At 41.7% G+C, this 19312-nt stretch overlaps 1 protein-coding gene across 2 annotated transcripts in view; it reads right to left on the bottom strand.

Annotated features, from left to right (window-relative positions):
* The window catches only part of IFT172 (intraflagellar transport 172), a 48764-nt gene extending 29452 nt beyond the window's left edge, over positions 1-19312 (bottom strand). The window contains exons 1-10 of one of the 2 annotated variants that reach the window (XM_027850379.1): positions 19181-19312; positions 7827-7970; positions 7484-7596; positions 6959-6998; positions 6611-6676; positions 6189-6268; positions 5662-5749; positions 4763-4977; positions 4129-4252; positions 3643-3738 (exon numbers count right to left, since the gene is read on the bottom strand). In XM_027850379.1, the coding sequence (XP_027706180.1) occupies positions 3643-3738; positions 4129-4252; positions 4763-4977; positions 5662-5749; positions 6189-6268; positions 6611-6676; positions 6959-6998; positions 7484-7596; positions 7827-7970; positions 19181-19219 (1005 nt within the window). In that variant the 5' untranslated portion in view covers positions 19220-19312. Of the gene's footprint in view, positions 1-3642; positions 3739-3988; positions 4080-4128; positions 4253-4762; positions 4978-5661; positions 5750-6188; positions 6269-6610; positions 6677-6958; positions 6999-7483; positions 7597-7826; positions 7971-19180 lie in introns of both variants that reach the window. The other variant, XM_027850380.1, reaches the window with a different exon arrangement.

Genomic DNA, 19312 nt, shown 5'->3' with positions numbered 1-19312 from the left:
TGACCCTAATCCTTCATAAACTCTATGCATTTTTTTGACACTGTTGATCACTCCCTCCTCCTTGATATTCTCTTCTCTCTAGGTTTTTGGGACACCACTCTTTCCTGATTCTCTTCCTACTTGTCTGACAGTTTCTTCTCTGTCTCCTTTGCTGGATCTTCATCCAGGTCATACCCACTAACAGTGAGTTGCCCATAGGGCACTCTTCTTTTCTCCCTCTATACTGTTTCTATAGTTGGTGATCTTATCAGCTCTCATGGAGTCAATAATTATTTCTATGCTGATGATTCTCAAATCTACTTATTCAGCCCTAACCTTCTTGCTGACCTCTCCTCTCACATCTCCAACTGCCTATTAGACATCCTGAACTACATTTCCCAAAGACACTTTAAACTCAACATGTCTAAAACAGAACTCATTATTTTCCCCTCAAAATCCTTCCCCTCTTCCAAATTTCCCTATTATGTTGAGGGCACTACCATCCCCCCAATCACCCAGGCTCACAACCATGGTGTCATCCTCAACTCCTTTTCCTCATCCCCCATTTCCAATCTGTTGCCAAGCACTGTCAATTTTGCCCTCATAACCTCTCACATATGTCCCCTTCTCTTCTCTGACACAGCTACGACTTTGGTGCAGGCCATCATCATCTTATGCCTAGACTGTTGCAATAGCCTACTGGTTGGTCTTCCTGCCACATGTCTCTGCTCACTCCAATCTATCCTCCACTCAGCTATCAAAGTGATTTTCCTAAAGCACAGGTATGAACATGTTATGACTCCCCACTACTCATTAAATTCCAGTGGCTCCCTATCACCTCCAGGATAAATAAAAATCTTTTTTGGCATTCAAAACCCTTTAAAATCTGCCCCCGTTCCCTTTTCTAGTCTTCTTACATCCGACTCACATATTCTTCAATCCAGTAACATGACTTTCTTGCTGTTTCTTGAACAAGACACTCCATCTCTCAACTCTGGGCTCCCATGCCTGGAATGTCCTCCTTCCTAATCTCTCACTCCTGGTTTCCCTGGTTTTCTTCAAGTCCCAGATAAAAATCATACTTTTTTCAGGAAACCTTTTATGATCCCTCTTAATTCTGGTGCCTTGCCTCTTGATTATCTCCAATTTTTGTAGTAGGAAAGAACTGGTTAAAGAAATAGTGTAGTATAGTAGATAGAAAGCTGGCCACACAATCAGGGAGATCTCTGCCACATGCTGACTGTGGGATGCTGGACAAATGAGCTGACTCCTAAGTCCCCTGGGTGACTATCTAAGCTATTAGTGGTATCAGTTGTACAGGCACAGAACTGCATTGATAGAGGAAGTGTGTCACACAATAGAGAGCCCTACACCAATTAAATCACAGGTTGGCAAAAAAACAAACAAGAAAAACCCAACAACAACAACAAAACAAAAACCTGGAAACAAAATGTCAACTAATAATTGGGGAATGGCTAAACAAAATGTGGTACAAGAATATAATGGAACATTACTATGCCATAATAAATGGAGAAACATAGGGAAATTTCTATGAACTGATGCAGAATATGGTAAGCAAAACCAGGAAAACAATATATACAATGACTACAATAACATAAATAAATAAACAAAATAAATGACTAAACAAAAAAACCCAAAACAACTGAACGCTGTGTAATGATAATGAGCAAGCTTGCCCCTACAAATTCACCTCTTTCCCTTCCTTGCATAGGTGGGGGACTTTGAATATGGAACATTGCACATACTGTCAGACAAGACTGATGTGTGAGTTGGTTTTGCTGAACTTTCTTGCTTTAATATTTTATTATAAGGGATGGTTCATTGGATAAGAAGAGAAAAGGCATATACATGGAAATGAAGCTGATGGCCTAGAGGCTGCTGAGGGTGGCACAGAGAATGTAACCTGTAGCTCTCCTTGGGTTCAAGGCTTGCCTGCTTGCTTGCTTATCCCTAGAGGAAATAGAGTAAGAGTCTGGAGTTCTGCCTAGTCTTGGGCCTTGGCACTCTTTCAGACCTTCTGACTGCTGTGGGAGAGAGTGCCTGATAGGTGAGCCCCTCCCAGAGAATCAAGGCTTGCCTGACTGCTTTTGTGCCCCCTGGAAGGGATTAAGAGCCTTAAGGTTCTGTCTGGTCCTAGACCAGCTAAGGGAGTTCCCTGAGCCTAGCTCTAAGACCTGCCCTTGGGCTCTGGACATGCCCATAAGATATCACTCTCACCCCAAGTTAGACATCAGCCTTTAACCTGAAATCAGCCTCTAGCCCTGGTCATCTGGCCTTCAGGGACTTGAGCAGTGGAAGGAAGCAAAGGCTAGTAAGGGAAGGGCCCTCCCTAGGTGATGGGTCAGCCCTACAGATTGGAGGTGGGGAAAGGAAAGAGTCTGGGGAAAAAGGAAACAAGACCTCGAGTTTCTGCCTGGTCCTAGGCCCTCTCACCCTGTGTCTGCTGAGAGAGTGAGAGCCTGGATCCTGGGCTACACCTTCTTTGGGCTTAGGGCCATCCATGCCTTCCTGTCTGTTTGGGTTCTTAGTTCTTGGCCCTCTGCACTTCTAATCTTTGGCCTACTTTGGCCTACCTGGCCACCTTGGCCAGAGTCAAGTGCCCTGGAGACATGGTATAGAGAAGAAATGTGTCCCTACCCAATCCCCCATCCCCTATTCCCCTCTCCTAACTTGGGTCTCTCTACCCACAAGGAAAGGGAATCAATCCCAATGAATCTGAGTACAGGTTTCATCTCAGAATTGTTATGAAGAGAAAATGAGATAGATAATATTTATAAAGTACTTTACAAACCTCAAAATACTATACAAATGCTAGTTACTTATAAATCAGCTACTAGCAAAAGGAAGATAATCAATAAAAAATAAGATTTAAAAGTCATTATAGTCTAATTTATAGAGAACTGGCCTTGGAGTCAGGAAGTTTAGGTTCAAATACTGCCTTTGACACATACTGGCAGTGTGACCCTAGGCAAGTATCTTAACTTCTCAGTGCCCCAGGCAACTCTCCAATTCGATAAGTTGCAGAATACGTACTTACCAGCAACGGTAGAGGGAATTTCCTTACCAGAAGTTCCCAATACTAATGAAATCACAGGTCTAGTCCAAAAAAAAAAAGATTTTAAAAATCAGCAAACTCTATTGCAACATGGTAGAGTGGAAGCAGAGTTGGATTAGGTATCAGGGGACCTACAGTTGAATCCCAGCTTTGTGGTCATGGGCACTTCATTTAAATCTGTGTCCTCATCTTAATAAGAGGATAATAATACTTGCACTATTTCTCTTACAGAGGTGTGAGAAAAATGCTTACAAACCTTAAAGTAGCATGTAAGCATGAATCATTCTTCTTCCCTAAATTCACAATCAAGACAATTTCAGACTAGAAAAGGTCTGAGAATCAGTCTCTAGAGCCCAGTTTAAAAGATCTGATGTCTGCCAGTCTCTTGTCTAAAAAAAGGAAGTTTTGTGGCTTGAAGGAAGAGAACTACCCTGATATGACCTGCTTTTCACTGAAGCTCTGCCTCCAGTGTGATGAAAATAGTTATCCCTGGATATAATAGTGATATATCCTGGGAGGAAAGGAAATAGTACAAAGCTAGGTGACTTTTGGCAAAGCCTAGATGGGTTGGACTATGTCCTACTTACCTGGCTGGGTCCTACATATGTCAACTCAAACTTGTTCTTGTAAATACTTCTTCGGAGGCAGCAGTCAAACTGTTCCACCCCGCCACACAATGTACCCTGTGAGAAAAATGGTAGCATTTGGAAGCCACTAGAAAGTGTTGAGGCAGAATTATTAACCAAGGAGAAGCAGCTGGGGACATAGAATATTTGGAAGAGAACTGGCAGTAAGCATTACAAAAGCAAAAGATGGTAGAAACAGGGCATCACAAACTGGTGAGACATTGGTGAAACACCAGACCTTTATACATGTCTCTTTGCATCTTCCCAGTGACCTCTAAACAGAGAAGATTTAATTTCTCCTTCTTACTTCCAGTCCCTGGATTAGCAGAATGCGGCCAAAAGAAAGTAGGTCTGCTGGTGGGGTCAGGTAAACATCCTTAGGAAAAGAGAAGATTTTCCTAGGAAAGGGAAAAGTTCTTGTCAGGAAGGGATTCTAGGTAAACATACTGCACAAAGTCGGGAACCATCCCGCTTCCAGGCTAGGGCAGTGACTGTGTATAGGTTGGCAATCTCTTTGGGCTTTGCCTCCTCCCAGATGCTTCGTCGAGGGCTCCAGTTCAGCACCCGAAGCCTAGGGATTTAAAGACACAAAACATATGGCTTGTAGAAGGAATGGGGACTTAAGCAGAGGGGTGTAGAGGAAGGAGAAAGAGTAGGGGCATGGTACTGATGGGAAAAAATGTTTTCCTTTCATTAGTGAGCAAAAGGGTCAATGAGAGAGTAGGGAGAGAAGTCCAGTGGGAGAGGGAATGAAGACTTCAAGGCGACTTGGGAAGGGGACAAAAGGGTGATGGTTAGGGAAGCTGTGGAAAAGAAGAGGAAGTGGTGAGGTGAGCTCTTACAGATAGGGAAATGGGCAAAAGCTGGAGAAAAGGAAGATGGAAGAAGTCATTTAGGAAAGAGACACAAAGGGATGAAAAGACAGAAATATAGAAAAGACAAAAATAGGAAGTCTGAGGCCGAGGAGGTTAAAGAAGAGAGAATGAGAAGAGACTAAAAGGAAGCACAGAGATATATGGGACAAGACTACGGGATGACTCCCAATGTTTCTGCTGACTGTTTAACCATTTTCCTGTCCCACCTGTCATAACTTCCCAGGACAACAGCTTGGCCTCCAGGACTGGCTGCAGCTGTCGTGAACTCATGCTCCTGAGGGTCACGGCTATAATCAAAAGTTTGCAATACATGGCCTTCTTTTCCATAAGCCACGATTCTTCGGTCACAACCAGCAGCCACAATGCTATTAGATGCCCAAGCCAAGGCATAGGGTGGACATGGATGACTGACCAGTTTCCCCTAGAACAGGAATGGAGGAAGTCTGGCAAGCAGCCACGTTGACCTTGTTTCCATTTAAAAGAAAAATCTCTTCTTTTCATCACTTCTTCACACTTACTTTCACCATGTTCTCCCTACAGAAATTATACCTTTAATACAAGAGATATCCTACTTATACAAACCAAATCTCTTTTAGGAAGACAAAACACACACACATACACACACACACACACACACACACACACACACACACACACACACACAAACTGACCAGTGTCCAAGAGGCAATTACCCCCAATACACACAACAACTAGTATGAGGGAGGCCAAGTCTTACAAACTGATATCAAATAAAATTAGTTTGTAAGTCCTACTAGTGAGATCACACACACCGATCAACATGCAGTGAGCAGACCCACACCCATACAATCCACTTTTCCCAGAGTCCTTATTTCATTCTAGCCTCAAGCCCTCTTAAGGTACCATTCTCAAAAAACCCTCAACTTCTATTATCCTTATGCCTATTTCTCCCAGGAATTTTTAGCCTTGGGATTTTCATTCCCTCTCTCTCCAAAGATTCTAGCCCTCTTGACTTCCCAAGTCCAAACATCTAAGTCTTCTGATCTTCTACCTATGAAGCTCTAAGCCATTCCTCACCTTTACTCTTTAAACACCTTGATTTCCAAGGATCCCTTAACATACATACCTGTGATTCCCCAGAGCCCTCATCATCAAAGAAATATCGGACAATGGTGCCATCAGCATGACCAGAAAGAATTCCTTTCCCAGAGCCACTGGAAAGTCAAGAGAAAAAAGTAGATATTGAGAAAATAAAGTAATAATAATTGACATTTGTAGAGCATTTTAAAGATTTATAAAACACTCTATATCCATTATCTCATCTGAACTTAATAACAACCTTATAAGATAGATGCAACATCAATTTTTATCCCCATTTACAAAGGAGAAAACAGTCTTGGGGATTACAGCTCATAAATGTCACAGCTGGGATTCAAACCCAAGTCTTATCTGACTCCAAAGTATTTTCCCCCTACTACCCTGCCTCTCCTAAGGCATTCAATACCAGCAATCAAGTGCCCTTTTACTCTCAAGCCCTATCCCAACCTGTGACTCCCTCCATCCCTCATATACAACCCCTCAAAAGCCATCCATCCACCCACTTTCAATATCTTTATGTCCTTCCTACCCCCAGCAGCACTCTCCCTTACTTACTTTGATGTTAGTGATACAACATAAGAATCTGTTCCATAGATGGTAGATGATTTATTGGTTTTAGTATTTGCTAAACGGACCTGAAAGAGAGAGAGAGAGAGTAAGAAGCCAGATGAACTCTTTCTTCACCTTGACCCTGAAGAAAGGCAACAAAAAAGAGACTAGACTCTGCACATGCTCAAGACTTAAGAAGAGGGACAGCTAAGACTAAAATAGCTCAACTCCTATTTCCCTCCAGTAAAATTAAACTCAGGTGTTGGGAATATAAAAGCTTTTCTCAGTTGCACTGTCATTTGGTGTGAATTTAGTGTGAATAAGGTCAATCACCTTACCTTTATAAAATAAATACTAATACTATATAGATCTGATCCTAAGAGAGAAGAGGCCCTGTTGACGACCTTTTCTGTGTTTCCTTCCTTTACCTTCCCTTCAGCCAGTCCGAAAACAATGATGTATTCTGCAGGCCATTGTAAACAAGTAACAGCACTCTATAAGGAAGAAAAAGAATAAAAAAGTTTTGTGGAATTAGCACTGTTTATAACTATCAGAACCAATCAATACAGAAGCACTCCTCTGGTCTTTTGCATGGAAAGAGACAACTGAGCTCAAAAAGAGAAAACACGTAAGGATGAGTACCGAGACTGCTACCTTCTTGACAATGGAAAGAGTTAGCACCAGATGTCAGACTAAGGACCTCTTAGAGAGTCAGATATCCTGATAAAAATCTGTATATTCTAATAAAATCATCCTGAGGGAGTATAATACTTTACCGTTTGGATGAATTTGTTGCAGATCACTTTCTTGTCACCCCTGCCCCAAAAAAGGAAAAAAAAAAGGTATCAAAAGCAGAATCAATTTGTTAAAATTAAATCGTAAGAGAAGTATTAAGAGAAGCCTTAGGTAAGAAGCAGCAAGGGAAAATACCACCGAACTACCTCTTTAGGCCCATTTGTATTTCCATCCATAGAGGCTCCATGGGAACATTAGGTGGAAGCCTATGTGGCATTCTGAGTGTCCATGGCTTTGTGAACAATACCAAGTTTCAGTGACATGGTCCATACCTCAGTAACTAAGCAGAGACACAGTGCTGTTGCTTTGTTTATGTGACACTGACTCTCCTAGGAATCGGACTGGGAAATCACAATGGCAGAAGCACCAATACCATGGTAAAGCATAGTAAATGCCTCTATATTTTGAGGTCTTAATAGCTCATCCTTAGCCCCTTCTCCCCAGGGGGTCATTTCCCTTTCCCTCCTCATATCCAAGCCACTCACTTTCACTATCTCTAGCCTTACCAATCTTCGCCAATCTTGTATACATAGATGATGTTGTCAGTCTGTCCTATGGCAATCTTAGTGGAGTCAGGAGAGAAAGCCATGCCCTTCACCACATAGCTCTTCCTACCATACTAAGGGTGAGACAAAGGAATGCAAGTATATTAGGAGGAATAATGAAAAAAAAAAGATTTACATGACTGTACTGAAATTAAGGGTAATGTGGAGGTGAAAAGGGAAGTGCATGGAATAAGAGAGTGATATGCCATTTCTTGTGACTTAAGTCTAGAGAAAGTGCTGAAAAGTTTCCATTGTCCTCAGGACCCCTGGCAGAGGCCAAGGCAGAAGCAGTCTCTCTCTTCACCTTCATGTCAGCTGGTTTGGTGGAGAATTTATCTCTCCGTTCCCCATGCTCATCATACAGCAACACCACACGGTCTACTGTACAGACAGCAAATTTGGCATTGTTCTGGGACCACGCCATGCAGGTCACCTTTGCAGCCCCATCCTGTTGGGGGAAAAGGTAAATTTTTAAAATTAAAAAGAAAATTTTACTTTAGCTTCTACTAAGAAGTAATAGCATTCAAGTATACAAACAAAAGCATTCTACCTTCCTGCTGTACATGTTGTAGGCATTTAATTAGTGTTTTTGAAAATGCTATGGATGGATTGGGGGGGTGGAGCCAAGATGGCGGAGGGAAAGCAGTGACTTTCTTAAGCTCTCTCCCAAAGCCCTCCAAATACCTAAAAAAAGGGCTCTAAACAAATTCTAAAGCAGCAGAACCCACAAAAAAAAGAGTAAAACAAATTTCCAGCCCAAGACAACCTGGATGGCTGATCAGAAAGGTATATTGTGCCGGGTGGGGAGAGGAGTGCAGTTCTGCATGGGCGCGCAGGCCACAGTGAACCTGGAGCAGGCCTCAGAGGACTGAATCTCGGGCAGCTGTGGTGGCTTCCAGACTTCCCAACCCACGAACGGCGAAGACAACTTAGAAGGTCAGTGGGAAAAGTCTGTGACTGCGGTGAGAGAAGAAGCTAGGTCTCAGCTGCCCCCAGGGCAGCAGCTGCCTCCTGAGCTTCTGGCCCACAGACTGAGGGGGAATCAAGTAGCTGATCAGAGGGGGATTGCAGGGATCTCTTTGCCAGTGCTGAGGCAGGAATCTCTTGCTTTGACCGTGCTTGGATCTGGATCACAGTTCTGAGGGGCGGTCCTGGGGCGAGGAAGAACACTGGCGTGGTGGAGCTTGTTGTGGCAGTGGAGAGGAAACACCTCGCCCCTTATCATAGCACCTTGGAAGAACTGACACGTTTCAGGTGCCTAGAAGTATCTCTGAAAACAGCTGTACAAACCCCCGAAGCTTGGGACAGTACATTCTCCACATTGGAAGCAGGCTCTTACCTTAAAAAAGAGTTTAAAACTCAAGTAATTGGTTGGGATCATGAGCAAGCAGCGAAAAAAGAGTCAGACTATATTATCTTACTTTGGTGACAAAGAAGATCAAAACACACAACCAGAAGAAGACAACAAAGTCAAAGCTCCTACATCCAAAGCCCCCAAGAAAAATGTGAATCAGTCTTAGGCCTTGGAAGAGCTCAAAAGGGATTTTGAGAAGCAAGTAAGAGAAGTAGAGGAAAAACTGGGAAGAGAAATGAGAGTGATACAAGAAAATCATAAAAAGCAAGTTAACAGCTTCCTAAAGGAGACCCCAAAAAATACTGAAGAAAATAACACCTTAAAAAAATAGCCTAACCCAAATGGCAAAAAAAGTCCAAAAAGCCAATGAAGAGAAGAATGCCCTAAAAAGCAAAAATGGACAAATGGAAAAGGAAGTCCAAAAGATTACTAAAGAAAATACTTCCTTAAAAATTAGAATAGAGCAATTGGAAGCTAGTGACTTTGTGAGAAATCAAGACACTGTGAAACAAATACAAAAGAATGAAAAATTAGAAAACAATGTGAAATATCTCATTGGAAAAACAACTGACCTGGAAAATAGATCCAGGAGAATTTAAAAATTATTAGACTATCTGAAAGCCATGATCAAAAAAACAGCCTAGACATCATCTTTCAAGAAATGATCAAGGAAAACTGCCCTGATATTTTGGAACCAGAGGGCAAAATAGAAATAGAAAGAATCCACCGATCTCCTCCTGAAAGAGATCCCCAAAGGAAAACTTCTAGGAATATTGGAGCCAAATTCCAGAGTTCCCAGGTCAAGGAGAAAATATTACAAGCAGCCAGAAAGAAACAATTCAAGTACTGTGGAAACACATTCAGGATAACACAAGATTTAGCAACTTCTACATTAAGGGACCGCAGGGTATGGAATATAATATCCCGAAGGGCAAAGGAGATAGGATTACAACCAAGAATCACCTACCCAGCAAAACTGAGTATAATTCTTCAAGGGACAAAATGGTCATTCAGTGAAATAGAGGACTTTCAAGCATTCTTGATGAAAAAACCAGAACTGAATAGAAAATTTGACTTTCCAATACAAGACTCAAATGGAACATAAAGAGGTAAACAGGAAAGAGAAATCATAAGAGACTTATTAAGGCTGAACTGTTTACATTCCTGCATGAAAAGATGATATTTGTAACTCATGAGACTTTTGTCAGTATTAGGGTAGTTGGAGGGAAAAAAATATATGTACGTGTATATATATATATAGATAGATAGATAGATAGATAGATAGATAGATAGGTAGAGGGCACAGGGTGAGTTGAAGATGAAGATGTCATATCTGGAGAATAAAATTAAGGAGTGAGAGAGGATTATACTAGGAGAAGGAGAAAGGGAGACGTAGAACGGGATAAATTATCTCACACAAAAAAAAACAGAAAAGAAAAGGCTCTTACAGTGGAGGGGAAACAGGGGAAGGTGAGAGGGAATGAGTGAATATTATTCTCATAGGATTTGACTTAAGGAGGGAACAACATACACACTCAATTGGGTATGGAAATCTGTCTTACCCTACAGGAAAATAGGAGGGGAAGGGGACAAGAGAGTAGGGGGATGATAGAGAGGAGGGCAGATTGGGAAAAGGGGTAATCAGAAGCAAATACTTCTGAGGAGGGACAGGGTCAAAAGAAAGAATAGAATAAATGGGGGGGCGGGATAGGATTAAGGGAAATAGAGTTAGTTTTTCACAGCATGTCCACTATGGAAGTGTTTTGCATAACTGCATATGTATAGCCTATATTGAGTTGCTTCCCTTTTCAATGAGGGTAGGTGGGGAGGGATGAAGGGAGAAAATATGGAACCCAAAGTTTTAAAAACACATGTTTAAAAGAAAAATGTTTTCACATGCAACTGGAAAATAAGAAATACAGGAAATGGGTTACAGAAATCTATCCTGCCCTACAGGAAAATAGAAGGGGAAGAGGATAAGAGAAGGGGGGAAGAAATAGAAGGGAAGGCAGAGTAGGGAAGGGGTATTCAGAATGCATGCCATCTTGGGGTAGGGGGAGGGGCAAGATGGGGTAAAAATTTGGAACTCAAAATCTTGTGGAAGTAAATGTTGAAAACTAAAAATAAATATTTATTACTTAAAAAAAAGAAAGAAAATAAGAAACACGAGCATGTAAGATGGACCAAATGATTTTGTATTTATTGTCTATGTCTTTATTTATTTGTGACCAAATATACCCTCAGTAGAATACAATGTATCTGGGAGCAGGGACCATGTCACTTTTGAATTTGTATTCCTAGCACTTAGCACAGTCCCTAGCTCACAGAAGGCTAAATGCTTGTTGACTTTTTTATACGTTTCTTATAGGACCTTCCCGTTTTCATACTACAGTCTGTGTTCAAATTATCGTTGTAGAGAACCTTGTGTCCACATATTGCTGCTCCCTACCTTTTTTAAACTAGATCTATGATTTCACTGGTGTAGGAAACCCCCTCTGTTCATGCTATTCAATACGTTAGCATGTTAGAGTTGCCCAGGGCACGTAGATGTTAAGTGACAAGGCCAGTATCTGTCAGAGGTAGAATGTGAACACAGAGCTTCTTACCTCAGAGACATGCTACTCTCCACCTACTAAGTCAAACTCCTTTCCTTATCTCACTGCTGAACGGTCAGCTCCCTGAGGACAATAACTGTGCATTGTTCTTAGGAGCTCCTGAGAGAGTCACTGGAACTGTGGACAGACTGCTGGACTTGGGATCAGGAAGACTTGGATACTTTACTAACTGTATGACCTTGGGCAAGTCACTTACCCTCCACGCCTCAGGCAAAGAATTCTCTAAGGTGATAAGTTATAGATAGGTTGCCATGTGCTCCAGAGGAGAAAGTTCCCACACCAATCTTATCACAGGTCATTGACATTTTAGGGAACCAACACAATATCTTACATATACTAAATGCTTAATAAGTATCTGTTCAGTTAAATAGAGAATCCTGTAAATTATCTTTTACCAAATTATCTGCTTTTCTCTGTACCCCAGAATTGGATAAGAAGAAAAGACTAGGATGGACTGCATTTAGGAAACTGCATAGTACTTTCAGTAATTCCAAGCTGTTCGTTGTTGCAAAAACCTGTTTGTTTTTTTTTAAACTCCAATATTCTCCTCATGATGTGGGGGAGGGGAGGGGACCCGGGGTATAAATTAAGCTATAGCTTATTATCAGAGATGACTTGTATGCCACTGAAATCCTACTCTGAGACTCCAAAGGAGTATGAAAATGATCCTGGGTTCTCAAAAGCTATGCAAGAGGGGTGCAAGTTCTATCAGATTCTAACAAGCTAGAAAGTTGCCAAGTATAAGCCTGGTGATAAGGATGAATTGATATAATAAGGATGAACTTGATGAATTCAAGTTACTTAGCTCAGATGAACTAGGGTCTTTCTGTACCTTTGGGTATTGAAAGAATTGGAAGATGTTATTGTTGAATCCCTATCAATAATATTTGAAAGATTATGAAAAACAGGAGAGACACAACAAGATTGGAGAAGAGCAAATGTCCTGATTCTCAGAAAGAGGAGCCAACAAGTTATTCCCTACCCCCACCCTCTTGGCTGAGGACCTCATACTTTACTGAAAAAAGTGAGAAGCTCTCTCTTCTCTCTTTCATCTCACACCATTCAGATATCTTCCCCCCTATCTCCCCCTTCCTTGATCCCCATCTCACAGGAATAGATGACCCTTTTTGTTGCCCAGGTAAACCCCTCTACATGTACCCTTGATCCCATCACCTCTCATCTTTTATAGCAGATTGCCCCAACTATTGACCCAACTCCTTCTATACATTCATTCTGTTCCTATTTACTGTCTCTTTCCTTGTTGCCTATAAACATGGCTATGTCTCCCCCATCTTTGAAAAAAAAATCCCTTGACCATACCATCCCCACTAGCTATCATCCTATCTTTCTCCTTCCCTTTCTATCTAAACTTCTTGAGAAAGCTGTCTACACTTGGTGTCTTCACTTTCCCTCCTCTTGCTTGCTTCTAAAATCTGCAATCTGACTTCCACTCTCCTTATTCAACTGAAACTTCCCTCCAAAGTTATCAATGATCTCTTAATTGCCAAATCTAATGGCCTTTTCTTAATCCTCATCCTTTTTGACCTCACTGAAATCACTGACACTGTCCATCACTTCTGGATACTCCCTCCTCTCCAGGTTTTTGTGACACTGTTTTCTCCTGGTTCTCTTTCTACCTGTCTGACTGCTCCTTCTCAGTCTTCTAAGCGAGATCTTCCTCCAGGTCATATCCACTATTGAGGATTTCCCCTAAGGCTTTATCCTGGTCCCTCATTTCTTCTCCCTCTATACTATTTCATTAGGTGATCTTATCAGCTCCCATAGGCTCAATTATACAAATATAATAAATATATCCAGCCCAAATCCTTCTCCTGAGTTCTATAGCTTTACATCAATGATTTACCTTTTGGATACAGCAATATACTACACAAGCATCTCAAACTAATCATGTCCAGAACAGAAATCATTATCTTTCCTCCAAAACCTCTTCTTCCCAACTTTTCTATTACTGTCAATGGCACTCTTACTTTCCCAGTCACCTAGGTTCACAAACTTGGCGTCACCCTCAGCTCTAGCACATTCAAATCTACTGTCAAACCTTCAAAATCTCTCTCTATATACTCCCTTCTTTCCATTCACAGCCACTACTCTAGTTCAGGCCCTCTCCCCTGGACTACTGCAACAGCCTTTTCATTGATCTCCCTACCTCATTCATGTCTCTACCCACTTCAAGCCATCTTCCACTTAGCTTGCGAATCAATTTTCTTAAGTGCAGATCTGACCATGTCACTGCTCCTATTCAACTAACTTCAGTGGCTCCCTATTACCTCAGGATCAAATATAAAATCCTCGGTTTGTTACTTTTTATTCCTCACACATAACACTCTGGTTCCTAACTCTATGACTTTTCACTGGATGTCTCTCATGCTTAGAACACTCTCCCTTCCTCACCTCTGTCTCCTGACTTCCCTCAAGATTCCTTCAAGATTCATCCCATCCTAAATCTCAGAAGGCCTTGCCTAGCACATCTCTCCTCCCCCGCTCCTCCTTTCCCTCCCAAGCACATTCCCTCTGAGATTACATTCCACTTAATCTGTTTATATCTTGTATTACATAGTTATATACTCTTTTTATATGCTGTTTCCCCCAAGAGAATGTTAGGTCCTTAAGGACAGGAATCATGTTTTTGTATTTCTTTGTATTCCCAGCACTTAGCACAGTGCCTGACTTGTAATAAGTCCTTAATATATGCTTTTTAACTAACTGAATGACTGAAGAGTCTGCAAACAATAGCCTACGCGCTTAATTTTGATTCCTGGGAAAATTTTACAATGGATCATTAAAGAGACAGTGAACATCTAGACAGGGAAGTAGTTAATACAAAGAGCCAGAAGCAAGGTTTCATCAAGAAAAGGGCTCATATTAGAATAACCTCATCTCATTTTTCTGACAGGATTACCAAACTAGTTAAATGAAGGGAATGCTGTGGATATAGTTTGCCTGGATTTTGTGAAAACTTTTGGTCATATATGTCATACCATTTTTGAGCAAAGATGCAAAGATATTTAGACAACATACAATCAAATGGATTCAGAACTGCTTAAATGGCTGGACTCAAACCAAAGTTAATGGTTCAATGTCAATGTGGTAAGAGATCTCCAGTAGAGCATCCAAGGGATCTGTGCTTCATCTTGTGTTGTTTAATATTTTTTATCAAAGTCCAAAGGTAAAGGCATAGATAGCTTAAGCGTAAGATTTGCAGATGACACAAAGCTGAGAGGGACAGCTCTCTGCACCTTTCTTGAATGACTAAGGCTCTAAAAGGCTCTTAAAAAAAAAAACTTAACAGGTTAGAACATTGGGTTGAATCTAATAAGATGAAATTCAGAGATACTTTTGGAGGCAGAGCCAAAATGGCAGAATAGAAGAAACATTCAGCTAAGCTCTCCCAACATTCCCCTCCAAACAACTTTAAAATAACACCTCAAATCAAATTCTGGAGTGGTAGCATCAACAAATGGTCAGGGTAAGGCTTAGGAGGTTGGAAGGAGAGATCTGTGAAACAGAGATGAGAGCTGACAGGGAGCCCATGTGGATGTAACACCAGTGGTGGGACTGGCTGGTGGTGACAGAGCAAGCAGTAGCTTTGAGGGTTCGGAAGCCATAGATGGTAAGGAGATTTGGCAACTGGTCAGAAAGATATTAAAGGGGATCCCTGTGCTAGGACTGGATGCAGGACCAAATGTTGTTTGGCAGTACCATTGCCTGTACCCACTAATGGGTTACAGTTTGAGGGTAAAGAGGTACACTTTTAGTCAAGAGGGAGCTGGGTCCTTAAGGAGCAGTATAACTTGTAATCCCAAGGGATCAGGGGCCGTGCCTGGATAAGGACAAGAGTACAGACTAGGAGAGCACTGACCACACCTTTCCCAGATCACACCACTTAGAAGCATTGAAAATTTCCAAATCCTCAGAACTAGTTTTGAAAACAGCAGTACAAAAAAGTCTGAAGCTAGGAACAGTGACACTCCTCCTCACCCCACACCAGGAACAAAGCCCAACTTTAACATAAAGTTCAAAGTAGAGAATAGGCTGGAAAAGTGAGTAAGTAACAAAAAAAGAATCTGACCATAAAAAGCTACTATGGTGACAGGGAAGATCAAGATACAAACTCAGAAGATGACAATAATGTCAAAACAGCTACAAGCAAAGCTTTAAAGAAAAATGTGAATTAGACACAAGCCCCAAAAGAATTCTTGGAAGAGCTAAAAAATTATTTTCCAAATCAAATAAGACTGGTAGAGGAAAACTTACATAAAGAAATTAGGGCAATGGAAGAAAATCGTGAAAAAAAACTAAAAGCTTGGTAAAAGAGGCACAACAAAGAAAATAACACCTTAAAAAATAGAAGTACAAAATTTCACTGATGAAAATTACTCCTTAAAAAGCAGAATTGGAAAACTGGAAAAAGAGGTACAAAATCTCACTGAAGAAAATAATTCCTTAAAACTCAGAATTGGGCAAATGGAAGCTAATGACTCCATGAGACATCAAGAAACAATAAAACAAAGTCAAAAGAATGAAAAAGTAGAATAAAATGTGAACTATCTCATCAGAATAACAACTGACCTGGAAAACAGATTGAGGAGAGATAATTTAAGAATTATTGGACCTTTTGAAAGCCATGATCAAAGAAAGCCTAGACATCATATTTCAAGGAATTATCAAGGAAAATCGCCCCAATATCTTAGAACCAAAGTGTAAAATAGAAATTGAAAAAATCCACTGATTACCACTTGAAAGATCTCCAAATGAAAACTCCCAGGAATATTATAGCCAAATTCAAGAGCTCCCAAGTCAAAGAGAAAATACTTCAAGCAGCCAGAAAGATGAAATTCAACAGGGATAAATATAAAAGTGTTGCACTTGGGTACAAAAAATCAACTTCACAAACACAAGCAGAGGGAGGCATAATAAGATGGCAACTGTTCTGAAAAAGACTAAGGGATTTTAATGGACTGCAAAGTGAATAAGTTAAACAGTGTGATATGATAGCAAGAAAGCTAATTCAATATTGAGCTGCATGAAGAGGCATAATATCCAGGAATAAGAAGGTAATAATCCCTAGGTACTCTGCCCTAATCAGTCCTCATCTAGAATATTGTGTTCATTTTTAGGCATCATAGTTTAAAAAGAGCACTGATAAGATAGAGTGAAGGAAGGAGGGTAACCAGGATGTGAAGGACCTTGAGTCCATGACACACGAGAAATGGTTAAAGGAACTGGACACATTTTGCTTTGGGAAGAGAAGGGGCACATGATATTTTCAAATATCTGAAAGTGCCTCTGTGGAAGAGGCACTAGACTTTTTCTGTTTCATCCTAAAAGGCAGACTCAGGAGGAATAGTGGAAGTTGCAAAAAGGCCAATTTAGGTTTGATGTGACCAAATCCTTGCTAATTATGAGTCATCCAAAAGTCGGCTGAGCTGCCTTTAGGGAATCCTCGGAGCTCTTCATGAAGAAGCTGCATGACCACATGTCAAGGAAATTCCAGTGGAGATTCCTTTGGTATATGAGTTAGACTAGAGGGTTGCTGAGGTCCCTTCCAACTTTCAAATTCTATGATTCTAAGGACTAGCCTAGCTAAATTCAGATAGTCACAGCAATTTTTTTTTTTTTGCAATTGGGGTTAAGTGACTTGCCTAGGGTCACACAACTAGTAAGTGTAAAGTGTTTGGTCTGAGGCCGGATTTGAACTCAGGTCCTCCTGACTTCAGGGCTGGTGCTCTATCCACCTCACCACCTGGTCACAGCAATTCTTGATGACAATCTAAGTTACAGAAGGATTGTGATCAATCTTAGTTATGGGAACATTCTCACCAGGGAAATTACAAATCTCTGAAGTACTCAAGACTTACAAACCAGAAGTACCATAAAAGACATCACAAAGGAATGTATAATTGGAAAAAGAAGTAGGCTAGTTGCATAACAAGAATAAGAGATAAGAAATAACCTAAGTGCTTCATTAAATATCAAAATAACCAAAAGAAGGCCTCATGCATTTTAGGTAGATCCTCTATGGGAAGACACAAAGATCATGATGATGATGATGATGATGATGATAGCTAGCATAGTACCTCCTATGTGCCAGGCACTGTGCTAAGCATTTTACAAGTATTATCTCACTTGACCCTCATAACAACCCTGGGAGGTAGGTGTTACCATTATTCCCATTTTACAGTTGAGGAAACTTGAAGCCTGGAAAGGTGAAAAGTGGACCTGCCCAAGGTTATACTAGTAATAAGTGGCAGAAGCTGGATTTGAACCTGGGTCTTCCTGACTCCAGGCCCAGTGCTGCTCTATCGACTTCACTATCTCACTGTCTAGATCTTAGAGAAGAGAATGCCCAAGATCAATGGAGCATTAAAGTATCTACTCCCCCCCACACTAGCCCTGTTCAGATTTGTCACCAAGGATTTCCCTTAACTGAGGTCAGAATCATCCTTTGTAATCCTAATTCCTCAAGCTAATCTATAAGATTGGTTACCTACTTAAGTTTCTTTGCCCTACAGTCTTCCTCTCAAAAAAAACAAAACAAAAACCTTACTACCCAGACTAACTACCCAGAGCAATCTCTCTGAGCCAGAACCAGTAACACAGTCACACTACTAAAACCACCACTATCAGTCTCCAGTTCTTGCTTCTGTTAGGCTGAAAGAAGGGGCTGAAGGCACTGCCCTGGACTCAACTCTCACAGAACCACAGAAATAGAGTTAAAAGGAACGGAAACAGCCATCTACTCAAAGGGGGCACATACTATCTTCTGAGGCAGCCTGTACTTTTTGGATGATCCTAATTAGTTAGTAAGCGCGTCCTGACATCGTCTTAATCTTCCACTTAGCAAGTTCCAACCATTGATCCTAACCCCTTTCCTATACTTGAAGGCAGCTACCATGTCCCCTCTCAGATCTCTCCATCCCTCCCCTTGGACAGATCCCTTGTAAACTCAACAATTTTCTGAGATCAGGTAGATAGAATACTGAATTTGGAGTAAGGAAAACCTAGGTTTAAATCTCACTTCTCATTAGCTGCCGTATAAATGCTAGCTGTCACAATTATGGTTATTGTTATGTCACTTAACCTCATTCAGCCTAAGTTGCCTCATCTGTAAACTGGGAACAACAATACCACCGTACTTCACAGGATGATTGTTATGAGGATCAAATAAGCTTATGTAAATCACTCTGCAAACCTTAAAACTCTATTATTACCATTATCACAAAAGCCCAGGTTGAGAGCTGAACTTCAATTCCACAAGCTGACTGATGGTGCAGTGGAAAGAAACCCAGGTCTAGAGTCGGTGGCCCAGGATCCAAACCCGGGTTCTGCCACTCACTAGCTGTGTGACCTTGGTCAGGTCACTTCTGTCTAACGGCGGGGTTGGACGAGACCCCGCCCATCTGCAGCTCTCGGGGGCGACGGTTGTTATTGTGGTGACCCCCGCGGGAACCAGGGCTGGTGCTGCTCGGACGCCTCCGGCCACCGGCCACCGGCCACCGGCCGCGGGGAGGGAGGGAGGGAGGCCCCGCAGGCATCCCCAGAGATCTCCCTTCAGGGAGAGCCCCCATCGGAGGCCCCATCGGAGGCCCCATCGGTGCCCCGCTGCCCCCGAGCCTTGAGTAACGTAAAGGGGGCGGCGGGCGGCCGGAAGGGCCCGTGGCAGCTCACCTGAGGGCTCAGTAGCGTCCTCAAGTGCTTCAACTGCATGGCGACCCAGCACTAGTCTCCCGCACCTTCCGCAACAAACTCCCGCGGTTACCCGGGCAACCAGCCCTCACGCACACAGCTAACTGGGCCGCG

This window comes from Vombatus ursinus, unplaced genomic scaffold (assembly GCF_900497805.2).
Source record: "Vombatus ursinus unplaced genomic scaffold, bare-nosed wombat genome assembly UNPS02009062.1, whole genome shotgun sequence".
Taxonomy (NCBI): domain Eukaryota; kingdom Metazoa; phylum Chordata; class Mammalia; order Diprotodontia; family Vombatidae; genus Vombatus; species Vombatus ursinus.
The sequence above is the reverse complement of the archived record's forward strand: the minus strand, read 5'-3'. Positions and strand labels throughout refer to the sequence as shown.